This window comes from Liolophura sinensis, chromosome 2 (assembly GCF_032854445.1).
Source record: "Liolophura sinensis isolate JHLJ2023 chromosome 2, CUHK_Ljap_v2, whole genome shotgun sequence".
Lineage (NCBI taxonomy): Eukaryota > Metazoa > Mollusca > Polyplacophora > Chitonida > Chitonidae > Liolophura > Liolophura sinensis.
Window position 1 is genome coordinate 16,110,340 of NC_088296.1, and position 13,421 is coordinate 16,123,760.

Consider the following 13,421-nt stretch of genomic DNA (forward strand, 5'->3'; position numbering starts at 1 on the left):
TCGGGAATGTTTAGCCTACAAGTAGAGACCAAACATCTGGGATGTTTACATACAATCTACCTGTTTAATTAATGTGTAAACCTTTACTGCATGTTACTTGTATCGTAAAAGTGAAAATATTGATCGATTAGGTGTCAGTTTATAATAGGAACGGTTGAGATTTCATGTCGAATGTCTTCAGCATAGCGTTTCAGTAAATATGACGACAATGACAAGACCGTCCTTCTAATCGTAAAAGAAAACATTATCTTCAAATAGTCAGGTGCTTGAGATGGCGTCTCCGGCTTGAATACTGGCCTATCGAAGTTTGGTCAGGAGGTCAATATTACCCCAACTCTGTTCAGTTCTTGTGTAGGCTAATGGGAATCAGGGAGTGGATTATATATATTATCTGATATCAAACACTTTTACATAATCAGCCTATTAACTTTAAGCATATGAAAATAGCGATATTAACCAGTTTGTCAGGCATTACAGTTATCAAGAAACAGACTGGTTAATATCACTATTTTCAGGCATTACAGTTATCAAGAAACAGACTGGTTAATATCACTATTTTCAGGCATTACAGTTATCAAGAGACTGGCTATAATCCAGCCAAACAATTAAATAATTAATAAATATTATTAATATCAATAAACAAATATGTGAACCGCATGCGCTGTCATGCAATTGGTTAATCATGCAATCGTGCTCTATTTCTTGATTAAATAAACTATCCTGTACTATATAGTAACTAATCCAGCAATCAGAAAATAAATGAATGAATAAATCAATCAGCTAATCTAAAAATTAATGGTGTTGTTTTCTCAGCTATTTACAGTTTGTCTGTACCGATCAGCGTGTCACAGGAGTGCACTCGCCTAGGTAAATGTACTGGGCGGATCAACGAATCAACCGGCTTATGTAAGTGTTCAAAGAGTATCTACGGCTTGTTTATGCCGATCAGCCTGTCACAGGAGTCCCCTGGCCTAGGTAAGTGTACTGGGTGGATCAACAAATCATCTGGCTTACGTATGTGTTCAAAGAGTATCTACGGCTTGTCTATGCCGAACAGCGTGTCACAAGGCTCCACTCGCTTACGTAAGTGTTCAAAGAATATCTGGAGCTTGTTTATGCCGATCAGCGTGTCACGGGGGTCCACTCGCTTACGTAAGTGTTCAAGGAGTATCTACGGCTTGTTTGTATCGATCAGCCTGTCACGGGCGTCCACTCGCTTACGTAAGTATACGGGACGTAGCTACGGCTTGTCTACACCGATCAACCTGTCACTCGCGTAGGTAAGTTTTCGAGAAGTATCGTGAAGGCCCAATAGAGGTTCTGCCATCTACAGCTGTCGTAGACTTGGAACAAAGTCAAACGGCTTACTTTAACCTGAGACGTTACATTCACTCTCGTCCACATCCGACCATCAGCAAGTTGCTGCAGACCGTCCCACGCGCGGCTGGAGAGGAAGCCAGTGTGAGCTGGACCACACCCAAGGCGTCCGCATTGTTGAGAGGCTCCTGGTCCATTACGCCACGCTGACACGTTAACAACCTTGGCTGCTGTTGTAATTTGAGATGGTATTTCTTGCAGAGGGCAGTCATGCTATCCTGTCAATTGTTATATGTCATATTTACATACTCACTTTCCATCAAACAAGGAGTCAGCCGAATCGTCGTGTAAACAGTTGTTGAGTGAGAATAAATGTCTGTTCAACAACAAGGAATTATACAGCGAAGTATGTTTTAAATATTTATTATATATAAATTATTTATTTATTGATTTATTTAACTGGATTTTACGCTGTACTTAGGAATATTTCATTTATACGACGGTGGCTCGTAAGAAAACCCTCGATCATCGGCACGCTGGTGGCAGACCACCTCATGCACAAAAGCAGAGGAAGCCAGCATGAGCTGGAAGTGAACTCACAACGACCGCATTGGTGAACGACCACTGTTCTGCGTATGGAAAAATCGTCTGTACGTAATCTTTTCCATTTTCATGAATATCAACGCTAATTATACCCTTATCTACCCGGGCTACTTGTAGTCGGTTTTTTGCCACTTTTTAAGCTACCGCCTTCGTACTAATTTCATACTAGGCTCAAAAATTAATCGGTTAATTTGAACAGAAAGTCTGCTTTGTGAGTGGTGCTAGAAATCTGCTATTGTAATAGATTATTCTGTGTAATATAACACATGTATTCTATTAATTCAACATAAGACTCTATTAAACTAACTGTTCGTAACAAAATTACTCAGACAACAGATTTTCTGTTAAAATTAACTGATTAAGTTTTTGAGTCCATAATTTAGTGATAGGTATAGAAAATAACGATTGCACACCACATAATCACAGCCGCTGTCGTGTAAGTGAAATATGCTTGAATACGTCTACGGCGAAAAACGGATGTAAAATGTAATGGTAGCAAGCTTTGTCTGATACAGAATAAAGAACGCCACAAAACAAAGAACATTTTCTCTGTGTTTCTTAACTAATCGAAAACTAGCAGTACAGCTCAAAATGCTAAAATGTGAAAATTGCTTCATTATGGCGTTAAGCAAGAATCAAATAGCTAAATTAATAAATAAGTAAATGTAAACCTAATTAAGAAACAAACAAAAATAATACCATGCAGGAAAAATGTTTTATTTGCATACTTCAAAATGTATAGGCTATAGGCTTAGAGCGCTGGATGCGTACCACCGTCGAATCTGCTGAAGAGGTTGAAACAGGATCATTCAACATTGACCATAATGGTGGGAAATCGGTGCTCTCTAATTTAATAAAATAATCTGATCTCAAATCATCTATTCGATGAGTATTTTAAAAGGGTCACCACGGATACCATGACCATATTACAAACCGTGTCAGGATTACTTAAACAACCAGTTTGACAGAGGAGGTGATTGATGGAACAGCCAAATGGGTAAGATTTATACTGTTACATGGCTTAGAAAGTAAAGACGCATTTAAAGTGTTGGTCTAACTTATCCACCTGTGATATATGTAGATAACCTGAAAAGATGCGGTACATACATGAGCTGTGACCACCTCAGATACTTTTCTGAGATGCTAAATTAATCTGGGAACGCCTTTAATAACGATTAAAAAAAAGGCCCAACGGAAGAAGCTATTTTCCTTTCAGCACGTGCGGCGCATCCTTTGTGTTGGAGTATGCACAATGACCTCTGCGAGTTAACGACCAACTTCGATGGGTGCGCAGCCGAATGGGTTGGATATTATGAAATCTACAACCTGCTCAAACTGTATAAAGCTTGTGAAGTGAAAAAGATGGTAAGACGTCGGAGCAGACGCCATGGCTGCCATCTCCTGCCGACTAGCGGCATTGTGGTTACCTATGGCGAACACAAACAGCAGGAGAGGCGGTCTTCTACTGTTCCTCAGAGCCAGAGCGGCGTTGACGGCGTTCGGGCCACAATTACTTTTACCGTCAGTCAGTACAACCACTTCTTTCTCGGATATGAAGTCTGAACGTGCCCCTGCAAGTTTGAACATGACAATATAATAAAAGACTCAGACCATCGGGAGTAAAAACAGAGCATCGACGACAATGAGGTAATTGGCAAGTGTTCACCTTTAACCGGTGACATATGTCCTCTTGTAAATTTACCTGAGTTAGGGTTTTATTCTGTGTGTTCGTGTAAATGGCTAAATACTATCAAATTACACGCCACATGTCTGACTTCAGCAGTTCTTTAAAAAGAAAAGCACTGAGGCTAATTACAATCTATTATACATCACTGTTCCAGGATTACTGAAACTTTTGTGTTGTCATCACATTTTTATTCATACGATTCAGGAATTTCCACTGATACAAAGGTGGTCAGCTCTTTATGTGTGTAGGAAGCCACCGCACTTGCAAGATATATGACAAAAACCCCTTACTTAAAGACCCAGCGGAACTTTTGACCTTATACATCCCTCATTGGGGCAGATTTTTCATACTCCTTACAGCGCATGCGCCTCTCTCTCTGCGTTCGCTTTACATCACTACAACCAGTAGACAATCTTGATGTTTGGAGCCAGTGTGACGCAAGTAAGCTTCTCGAGACTGGTGTCCTTATTGTACATCCTTTACATAAAGGGAATGCGGGCACATAAAATATTACTGGTAGCAAAGGTTCAGATAAAGTTTTTGTGATTTCTGATTTCATTTCCTGTCTCATCACCGTGACCCCAGTGACAAGATTCGTGTACAAAAATTGTTAGTGGTGGTAGGGATGTCAACGTAGAGAGCGGCGCATGCGCTGTAAAGCTGGTGTGTGCTTACATGTTTCACTGATTTATTTGACTGCCTCACATGGAAAATGTGGCAAATGTTTGAGTATGGCGCTCAGTATTACCTAACTAGCGCAGTCGACCGTTCAGTATCATGAGCATTCTCACTTCATATACCAGTGGTTGGTAGTCTTGCACTTTTCCACTGAACCATGCCCGGTTTCTCGAGTGTTTAAATGTAAATCCAATAATTTGTACAATATCTGAAAGACTAAAATGACATTACCTTTGCTGGCGACGAACATCGTCTGCCCCAGGTCGAGCGCCTTTCCTGTGCAAGTGCTTTTGGAGACTTTCGGTAAATTTCTCACGGCGGCCTGGAGATCAGCCAAGTTAAGGTGGTCATTGAAGTCAAAGTTTATCACGGGGTCGGTAGAAAAGGTGATCACAGCTGCTCGGTTGTTGTCGTTTCCGGGGCCAATCGTTCCACAGATCACACCGATGAGCTTCGCGATGTTGTCTTTCTCCCTGGCGTAGTCCGCACTGCTAATGCTGCCACTCATGTCCAAGATAAACAGGAAGTCACGTGGTTTAATGGTGCTGGCCTGCCGTTTGGTCCTGAAACTATACCCCTGGGTGTTTTGTCCGGATATCAGCCTCTCTTCCATTCGAAATGCCTTTTGTTGAATGCTTGAGTTAAACCATGGATCTGCAACCGAAGTCGTGTACATGTACAGTGTGATCTCCATTGCCGCAGTACAATGATCCAGAATCCTCTTACAAATGCAGTTTCTGGGAGTTTATTTTCAGAACCCTGTTTCACGAAGCAGTCTTAACGTTACTCTCACTTAACTACCACGGCAAGCTTCGTGAAACTGGGCCCAGCTCATACTGGCTTCCTCTCGGATCGTAAGTAGATGGGGCAAAGTTTATGAGCAGTCTGCGGATGATCGTGGCTTTTCTACCAGCTCTGATCCCTTTCCTTCTACTATGATGCTAGCCGCCGTCGTATATGTATAAGTGAAATATTCTTGATTACGACGTAAAACACCAATGAAACAAATAAATAAATGTATATCCTAGAGTAATAAAACAGAAAAAGGGGGAAATTTAGAGAAGTTTACCAATGTACAATAGACAGGAAATGTGCATTGCCCTTACCCCAGTCAGTTTCAGTGAGTGGTGGACAAGGAGCTCCGCCATTTTGTGGGTGCCTTAGAATAGTCCGTGTGTGGATCCGGTAACCTTTACTGTTGGTTGGACCCCATGCCGACCAGACAGACACCCCGCAGTCGATCTTCAATCTACCCCAGAAATTAACAACACTTTTGGTAGGAGGAGTGGTAAAGGGATTTAGGGCAAGAGCACTGACTTCTCGGACCACGAGAGCAAGTACCACAGCTAACAACATGGTGACGGTACCACGCTCCATGTTTTCGACACGTGTAAATGGAATATATCTGGAATTAGAAATATAGTATTTATTTATTTGATTGGTGTTTTACGCCGTACTCAAGAATATTTCATTTATACGACGGCCCGTAGGAACCAACGAAAATCCGCATGTTGCTGAGAGACCTTCCCACTTACGGCCTGAGAGGAAGCCAGCATGAGCTGGACTTAAACTCACAGCGACCGCATTGGTGAGAGGCTCCTTGGTCATTACGCTGCACTAGCGGGCTAACCAACTGAGTCACAGAGCCGAAATATAGTATAGTAGTAGTTTATTGTTGCCTCGAGCCAATCGCGCATGCGCATAGAAACATGTCACATACTATCTCGTGATGACAAACAGCAGACACAAACATTTACTATACAAATATTCAATTGTCAATAAACACGTAATGCAGTGTGCAAGTTAATACACGACTTCCTGACTCCATTAATCTAAAACATGTGTCAAGAAACAGTGCAAAGCTTCGTAACTGTTGTTCATTAGTTGTAGTCATTCAAAAAAATTTCTTCCATCTGGATTGACAGTATAATACTGGGAAATGTATTTCTGTCTATAACTTCTATACAATAAACAAACAAGTAGGAAATGATATTCATCTTCGACACACAAGTACCACATTTTCTTTCGTCAATACAAAGTTTGTTAGGCTTGTGCCACCTCTCAGTTTCGATTAAATCTATGGGAAGAAGTTCTTAAGCTCGCTATAGTCATCCTAAACTTCTTTATTGTAATAGTGTTTTAGGTAGAGTTGTATACAAAAGCTACATAAATTCATATAGAAGTTTTCTCTACTCATAGTTGGGAGTCATCCTTGCCAGTAAATGATGATGACGAATTTCAGCTAACCGCTCATGGTTAAACACCGCCTGATGCGCCATTCTGAAATAGAATCTTTAAGACGGCCATGAACGCGAAAATGTGACGTGTTGCAAGAAGTCGCTGGAAAAGAGTGGTTCTTCAATAAACTTAGCAACATGCTGCTTTTCTGCCCGTCTTAGGAGAAAGGAGCAAATTTATCTGCCATTTAGACTGTTTGCAAGATCAAAGCTGTGGAAGTACTCAGACAACCACTCAGACAACAAAAGACGAATAAAAAAAAACAGTCTTAGATAGGTAGCTTTCTAACAGCTGTATAAAAACTGTACAAGTAGAAAATTATACACTCCTGGCACCATGGATTATACAGAATTAGGTAAAAATATTCGGTGATGTAAATTCCATTTCATTTGAGGTTCCTGGCCTTGAGTATCCATTTTAACCACTCGGTCACGACCAGCCACGACAGAAGTTGAAGTGAGTAACTTCGTCTGGTGCATTGGTTTCCGCCGTGTTCTGCCAGGTTTCCTCCATGCTCTGCCAGGTTTCCCCCCACCCATAAACCGGACCACTGTCGTTTAAGGGAACTACTGTAAGTGAGAGGGGAGTAAACTTCGGATCATGTAAAGAAATAAACTAAAGTTTACGATGAGATCCTCATCAGCGGTGAAAACCCAAGCTACATAGTATGTGTGACAACTATAGCTTATAGCCGTTCATTGTTTAATAGATTAATATTAAATCAAAATATCAAAATGAGTTACGTGTATTTTCTCAGGAACAAATATGGTTCTTCATAAACGAAAATGGTTAAGCTAACTAACATGATCAGTTCAAAGCGCAACGGAAATGTTGTTTGAAAAATCACACAATAACCCCAAAATCAAAAAAAGTGTCAGGTATTAAGCTCACAATAATACTAACGTGTTATTTCACCTTTGGTACACAAGTTCAGAATACCGTTACGGTGTTATTTTACCTTTGCCGCACTAAGGTCAAAATGTCACTCCCATATTATTTCACCTTTAAGGCACTAAGTTCTGAATGTCACTAAGATGCCACACAAAGCTCAGAATGAACCTATTGTGTTATTTCACCTTTCCCCCCGCTAAGCTCGGGATGACACAAACAAGATATTTAATCTGTCAAGCTCTAAGCATAGAGTGCCATTTCCATCCCTTGCATTTTGAGTGAATATTTTTGTGAATCCCACACTGCAGCATGTACATACACTGGTGAGGAAACAGAGTTGAGTAGAAAATACACCAGTTGGAAAGTTTAAAAACAGATCCTGTGTTTCGTTAGGGCTAAAGTAGTTCTGCAATGTTAGCAATCAGATGATATAATTCTGCCAAAAGATGAACATTTGTTAAAAAATAAAAAATAGGAACGACATTCCCGTCTTCAAACTTACCTCTCATTAAATGATCACACGAAGGGAATGGCAAAACATGGGTATCATTGGTTACATTTATAGTTGACGTGCACAAAAGAATTCACCAGATATTTTTTGTGATTGAATATTCGAAAGTTTTATTATATACAACGCACTGTGCAGGCCATAGATCGCAAATTATGAGAGAATTACAGTGAATTCTGATTGGTCTATGGCGCACCCAATGCCTTACAATTCGCCTCGTGGCCTGACCTTGAACTTGGGCGACCTTTCTGTGATCCCGGATATTCTGATTGTTGAATAGTTAGTATAGTAGCTGTTTATTATTGCCCGTGCTATAAAGTCCGCTACTTGTTATATGTCATGTCACGTCAAGTGACGGTTTCAATGAGGTGAAAGAGCTAAACTATTATGCTTCTTTCAATATGTATGTATGCAGTTCTCACCCCATACAGTCATGTATCCCAAAGTTTAGAGTATTCTGTTGCACCACAAATGTACAAAAAATCGGCACTGTAACAACACATCGATTCTAACATCCGTGGCAACGTTTGCAGGACATCAAACAGATCACAAATACCTACGTAGATCAGTCTGATATGAGTGGTTTTTTAATTCTTTTTTGTTGTTGTTGTTGTTTTAATTTTTTGTGTGTGTGTGTGTGATTATGTACGACTTTGTATATATAAGACTATGGAACTATTAAAATTTAGATTAAGAATTTTGAATCCATTTCTTTTCCATCTATCTACTAAGGCCGCTGAAGCAATCCTTTTTTCCTCAAAATGGTCAAGAGCTTAAAAACGGCGGTATGCGTGGGGTCATTCACTTTCAGACGTCCAAGAAGCCCCTTATAACGGTCTTTCGTGCCGTGCCGTAAAAATTACTAAAAGTTCTTACTAAAATTAGGACTACTAAAAAGAAAATTAAAAAAAGAAAAAACCCTTAGGCAGCATGTAGGCCTACACAGCATATAAGCCTACTGACTGTATTATTATTATATAAGAATTCAAACACATCATTCTGGCTGTAAGAAACGTCATTTTTGCTATCTAGCGGAAGAATAGTTCATGCCGTTTCATAATATGAATGCGAATGTACAGAGGGAATATAGCCTAATGCGCTAGGATAGTCGTTCCATATTTACCATCCTACAGGGGATCTATTGATAATTTCGAGGACCAGTGTTCCTCGCAGGAGGAAGCATGAAGTGCTAAAAAGCTAAATAAGAGCTAAATGCCCGAAATGCTGATTTTTGCCGATTGCTAAAGTTTAAATTACATTCGAACTTTCATATCTGAAGGATAGATACATCTAGCTCAGAGCAGCGTACACGGAGGTATTATCCGGCTTGTACTGGTTTGGTGACCATCTTTTTCCATACCTTTTTGGTGGTAGAAACTTTCAAATCCCAAAATCTAAAGAATATTACAATTCTTTTGATTCATGGGCCACAAATGCATATAGGAAAATGTTTTGGTATGGTGCAGAACGAGAGAAGCCTTAGATAAAAGAAACAAAGTAGACCGTCCGCACCTGACCTATCAAATGCCAAATTGCGGCTTACGGTATTTCACTGACCGCAACGAAAATATCATGTGCGTGTGAGCTACAGTTGAGAAAAGCCCGTTCTATGCGTTGTGTAGTTCTTGCATAGGTTACCCAGGGCGATAATCATACCACTCATATCCATAGTAACCACGATGTCCCGAATTCAAAAGATCACCTGTGAAGTATGAAAGGCTTTTGACAATACTTTTTTCGAATATGTCCGGTTCTTTAGATGAATCAAGCATTTTATGCAACGAACATGAACAATTATGTGAAAGTTCCTTTTTAAAACGCCCAATTTTCCTCAGAAATTTCCTCTGTAGCGATTGGTGGCATGATTGTCCAATCGAACTGGACCGCTGGTTTGTGAAAAACACATTGTGGGGCATGTTTTGACACCTGACAAGGGATACTTGAATAGTTGGCCACAAGTACAACAGAACCGCACGTCGTACAGACCCTTGGAACTTGCGGTTTGTTATGCAAATGATAGTTTGTATAGCTTTTTGTAAACCACCATCAGTCTCACCGCTGACCTATTTTCACGCTCTGAACCAACTCTTAGAACACAGAACGGGGTGCGGGGTAAGGTCAGGCGCGATTGGCGTGCAAGCTGGATGAGTGAGGCTTCCAATTAAAAAGTAATTTAACCTTAATCCTGAACTTGAGAAGGAAAAGTGGGTTTATCCGATGTGTAAATCGTCGTCTCGATTTCGGTGCATATTCACGTTAATAAGATATATCTCATACATGGTATACGTTTTTGAGTCATTCTCTATGGTGTACATCGTACGTCTTTAACTATATTCTTTCATACTGTGAAATATCCATGAAAAGGCTGAAGACAGTTGGAATAAATTTATATTCTACCATGGTATAGTGTGCGCTGGACTTGAACTCACTCCAACCGACGATACAGTCGGCTAAATGGATGGTTTTGTTGGCTATATCGATGGAGATTTGTTGGCTGTATCGATCGAGTTTTATTGACTACATCGATTGAGATTTGTTGGCTAGGCCGATTGAGTTTTGTTGACTATATGGATGGAGAGTTTTTGGCTATATCGATGGAGATTTGTTGGATACAACGATGGAGATTTGTTGGCCAGCCGATGGAGTTTTGTTGGCAATATATGATAGAGTTTTAATATTTGAACACAAATATCGTAGTTTGCCCAAGTAAACCCATACACCTGTGGTATCTATCAAAAGGACTTTATTTTTTAATTAAAGATGAAGATAACATAAAAATGATGAAAAAGTTTGAAAAGTCGTTCGTAAGTATGGTGTTAAATACTTTTTTCGACTTTTCTTTAATGTATGGGGTGGGGCCTCCGTGGCTCAGTCGGTTAAAGCGCTAGCGCAGCGTAATGACCCAGGAGTCTCTCACCAATGCGGTCGCTGTGAGTTCAAGTCCAGCTCATGCTGGCGGCCGTACGTGAGAAGGTCTTCCAGCAACCTGCGGATGGTCGTGGGTTTCCCCCGGGCTCTGCCCGGTTTCCACCCACCATAATGCTGGCCGCCGTCGTATAAGTGAAATATTCTTGAGTACGGCGTAAAACACCAATCAAAAAAAAAAAAAAAAAAAAAAATGTATGGGGTGTATTTGGGAACAGCTTTTGAGATACATGGGCTAAACATAATATTGCTCCATATTTTGACGTGATGCCTCTGTAATACATTTATTTGTATGTAAATTTGTTGTTTACACCTAAACGCATTAAATCTGAATTACGATAATATTTAGGAATATATTATATACATAAATATGATTAAAGTACTGGTTTAAAAAAATTATCAGAAGTCCAAACCTACATTAAAATATATTCATTGGACAAGAGTCACATTCTTATACAGGACTTTAACATGCAAACACGATATATCTCAAAAGGTGGACCCATATAAACACCACACAAATATATTTTTCAATTGTCCTTTTGCCCTTAAAGAGAAAACTTTCATCTGAAATACACCTCATTTTTTACGTTTTCTCCACTTTTAACATTGGAATAACACTGATGAATGCGCACAGGTGAATGCGCACAGGTGAATGTACACCGACGAATGCGCACAGGTGAATGCACACAGACGAATGCACACAGACGAATGCACACAGGCGAATGCACACAGGCGAAGGCGCACAGAAGAATGCAAGCTGGCGATTGCACACAGGCGAAGGCGCACAGGCGAAAGACCTCATACCTGTAATAATGCAATCGGTAATAGTTGCATTGATCATAGGGTGATGAGCCCAGACAGGTGAACGACAATACATACGTACTGCCTGTGACAGAAACTTTACACAACTTGGGGGGGTCTTATCATAGACAGGTGCACATGGGTGAAATACCTTACCGTTGTGATGTGTTTAAACAATTCATAAATATATATTTTGTTTATTTATCTATTTATTTATTTGATTGGTGTTGTACGCCGTACTCAAGAATACTTCACTTATATGATGGCAGCCAGCGTTATTGTGGGCGGAAACCATAATTTGTCACGGCCAGCCAAGTTTTGTCACGATCAGCGATATTCTGTCACGGTTAGCTACTTTCGGCCACCATCAGTCATAGGCATATAACCCAGGAACCCTATATCCACTGTCAGCCAATCAGCGTCTGTACATGTATCCCTTTAAGCTAGTAAATAAATGTTAGCTACATTATACTACGGGACGGCTGTTCAAACCTTATTCAGGCTTAAACTTTAATGCCAGTCTTAGCCTACAAAACTAACTGCAATTTACTCCACACTAAAGTTAATACCGGTTTTAACTGCTAACACACTCTTTAACATCTGAGCCCGGGTAATATTATATTGGGGGTTTTGATAATATCAAGCCTTTTAAGATATATAGCTCCCACTGTAAAATACTACAGCATATAGAGAGTATCAACCAGAGTAGCGACGACAACATGTTAGTTGGCCAATTACCTTTTGTAACTTTAGCTCAGTCAGAATTATATTCCGATTGTTCATGTATATACTTAAAGCGTAGGAACGTACACACCACCTAGCCCCATGACTTAAGCAGAGAGTTAATGAAATACAGTGATGTCAGCTGCAGCTGATTACAACCCACTAGTCTAAATACAAAATGTTTTGCTGTCATGACATTTACTATGCTGTCTCTGGCTCATAAACCCGCTGCAGTTTTGCGTTTTATTTTTTCGGAGGCATTGAGGAAGAGGGGAGGTTGGGGGGGGTGAGTCGGCGTAGATACATAAGGAAGTGGACTGGTTTTCCTTAGGGAAATCCCCGGCTTTCTCCACTCTTCAAGTTGCACATTGACATACACGTACATGTAGGTTAATTGTTCTTTTATATGGTATCAAGTACTATATTAATGGATAACTAAACCAAGCTGTAGTCCACAACAGTTACGATGTTTTCCTTGTGGGACGTCGTGTCGACCTGTTCACACGGGTGTGTCAACAGGTGCATGACCCATGTTAGAAGACTGGACGCCCATGTCAAACTTTGACACGTATATAGTATAGTCGCTGTTTATATACCACGTCTCGTATTTATCAGGCAACGCCAGTATTAAGTTATAAATTGCAAGTTCCGTAAAGGCCAAACAGAACAGCAAAGAATCCAAATTGTGGTTAACACATTGTCCTAGAGTATAGAAATAGTGTACAAATTTTAATCCTTCTAGACAAAACGGTTTTCACTGGTAGCTGTTTTGACATTTCTGCTTAAGTCAAAATATAAAATACGATTTTACAGTTTTTTTTTGTTTTTTGACCGTAGAAATTAAAATTTGGATCATCTCATCAGTATCTCGTTAAGGCAAATGTGCTAAACACGTTGTGAAGAGAAACTTTGCCTTAATGCCAGCATTACGGTGGGAGAAACCAGGTTGGGACCGGGGGAAAATCATGATCAGTTTGGCATATTTCACAAGTAGATGAACAGTTGTGATGTTGTGTAACATTACATGAGTTGGTTGTGTATGAGAACACA

General features: G+C 40.1%; 1 protein-coding gene across 3 annotated transcripts; it reads right to left on the minus strand.

The window, feature by feature from the left end:
• Positions 1-2,616: 2,616 nt before the first annotated feature.
• LOC135462923 (collagen alpha-1(XII) chain-like) lies at positions 2,617-7,994 on the minus strand. Of its 3 annotated transcripts, XM_064740235.1 has the most exons (5): positions 7,917-7,929; positions 6,479-7,092; positions 5,392-5,690; positions 4,517-4,939; positions 2,617-3,491 (listed from the first exon to the last, which is right to left on the minus strand). In XM_064740235.1, exons 2-5 carry the CDS (start codon positions 6,562-6,564, stop codon positions 3,187-3,189), a joined length of 1,113 nt encoding a protein of 370 aa, XP_064596305.1. In that variant the 5' UTR covers positions 6,565-7,092; positions 7,917-7,929; the 3' UTR covers positions 2,617-3,186. The 3 variants fall into 3 exon arrangements, with proteins under 3 accessions (XP_064596305.1, XP_064596306.1, XP_064596307.1); XM_064740236.1 differs by lacking the exon at positions 6,479-7,092 and having other exon boundaries at positions 7,917-7,994; XM_064740237.1 differs by lacking the exon at positions 7,917-7,929 and having other exon boundaries at positions 6,502-6,565.
• Positions 7,995-13,421: the final 5,427 nt, after the last annotated feature.

Coding starts and splice junctions, on each gene's coding strand:
- LOC135462923 (XM_064740235.1), bottom strand. CDS start 6,564: ATGGCGCATCAGGCGGTGTTTAACCATGAGCGGTTAGCTGAAATTCGT. Junction 5,691..6,478: donor AGGATGACTCCCAACTATGA/GTAGAGAAAACT, acceptor TTCTAATTCCAG/ATATATTCCATTTACACGTG. Junction 3,492..4,516: donor GATGTTCGTCGCCAGCAAAG/GTAATGTCATTT, acceptor TCAAACTTGCAG/GGGCACGTTCAGACTTCATA.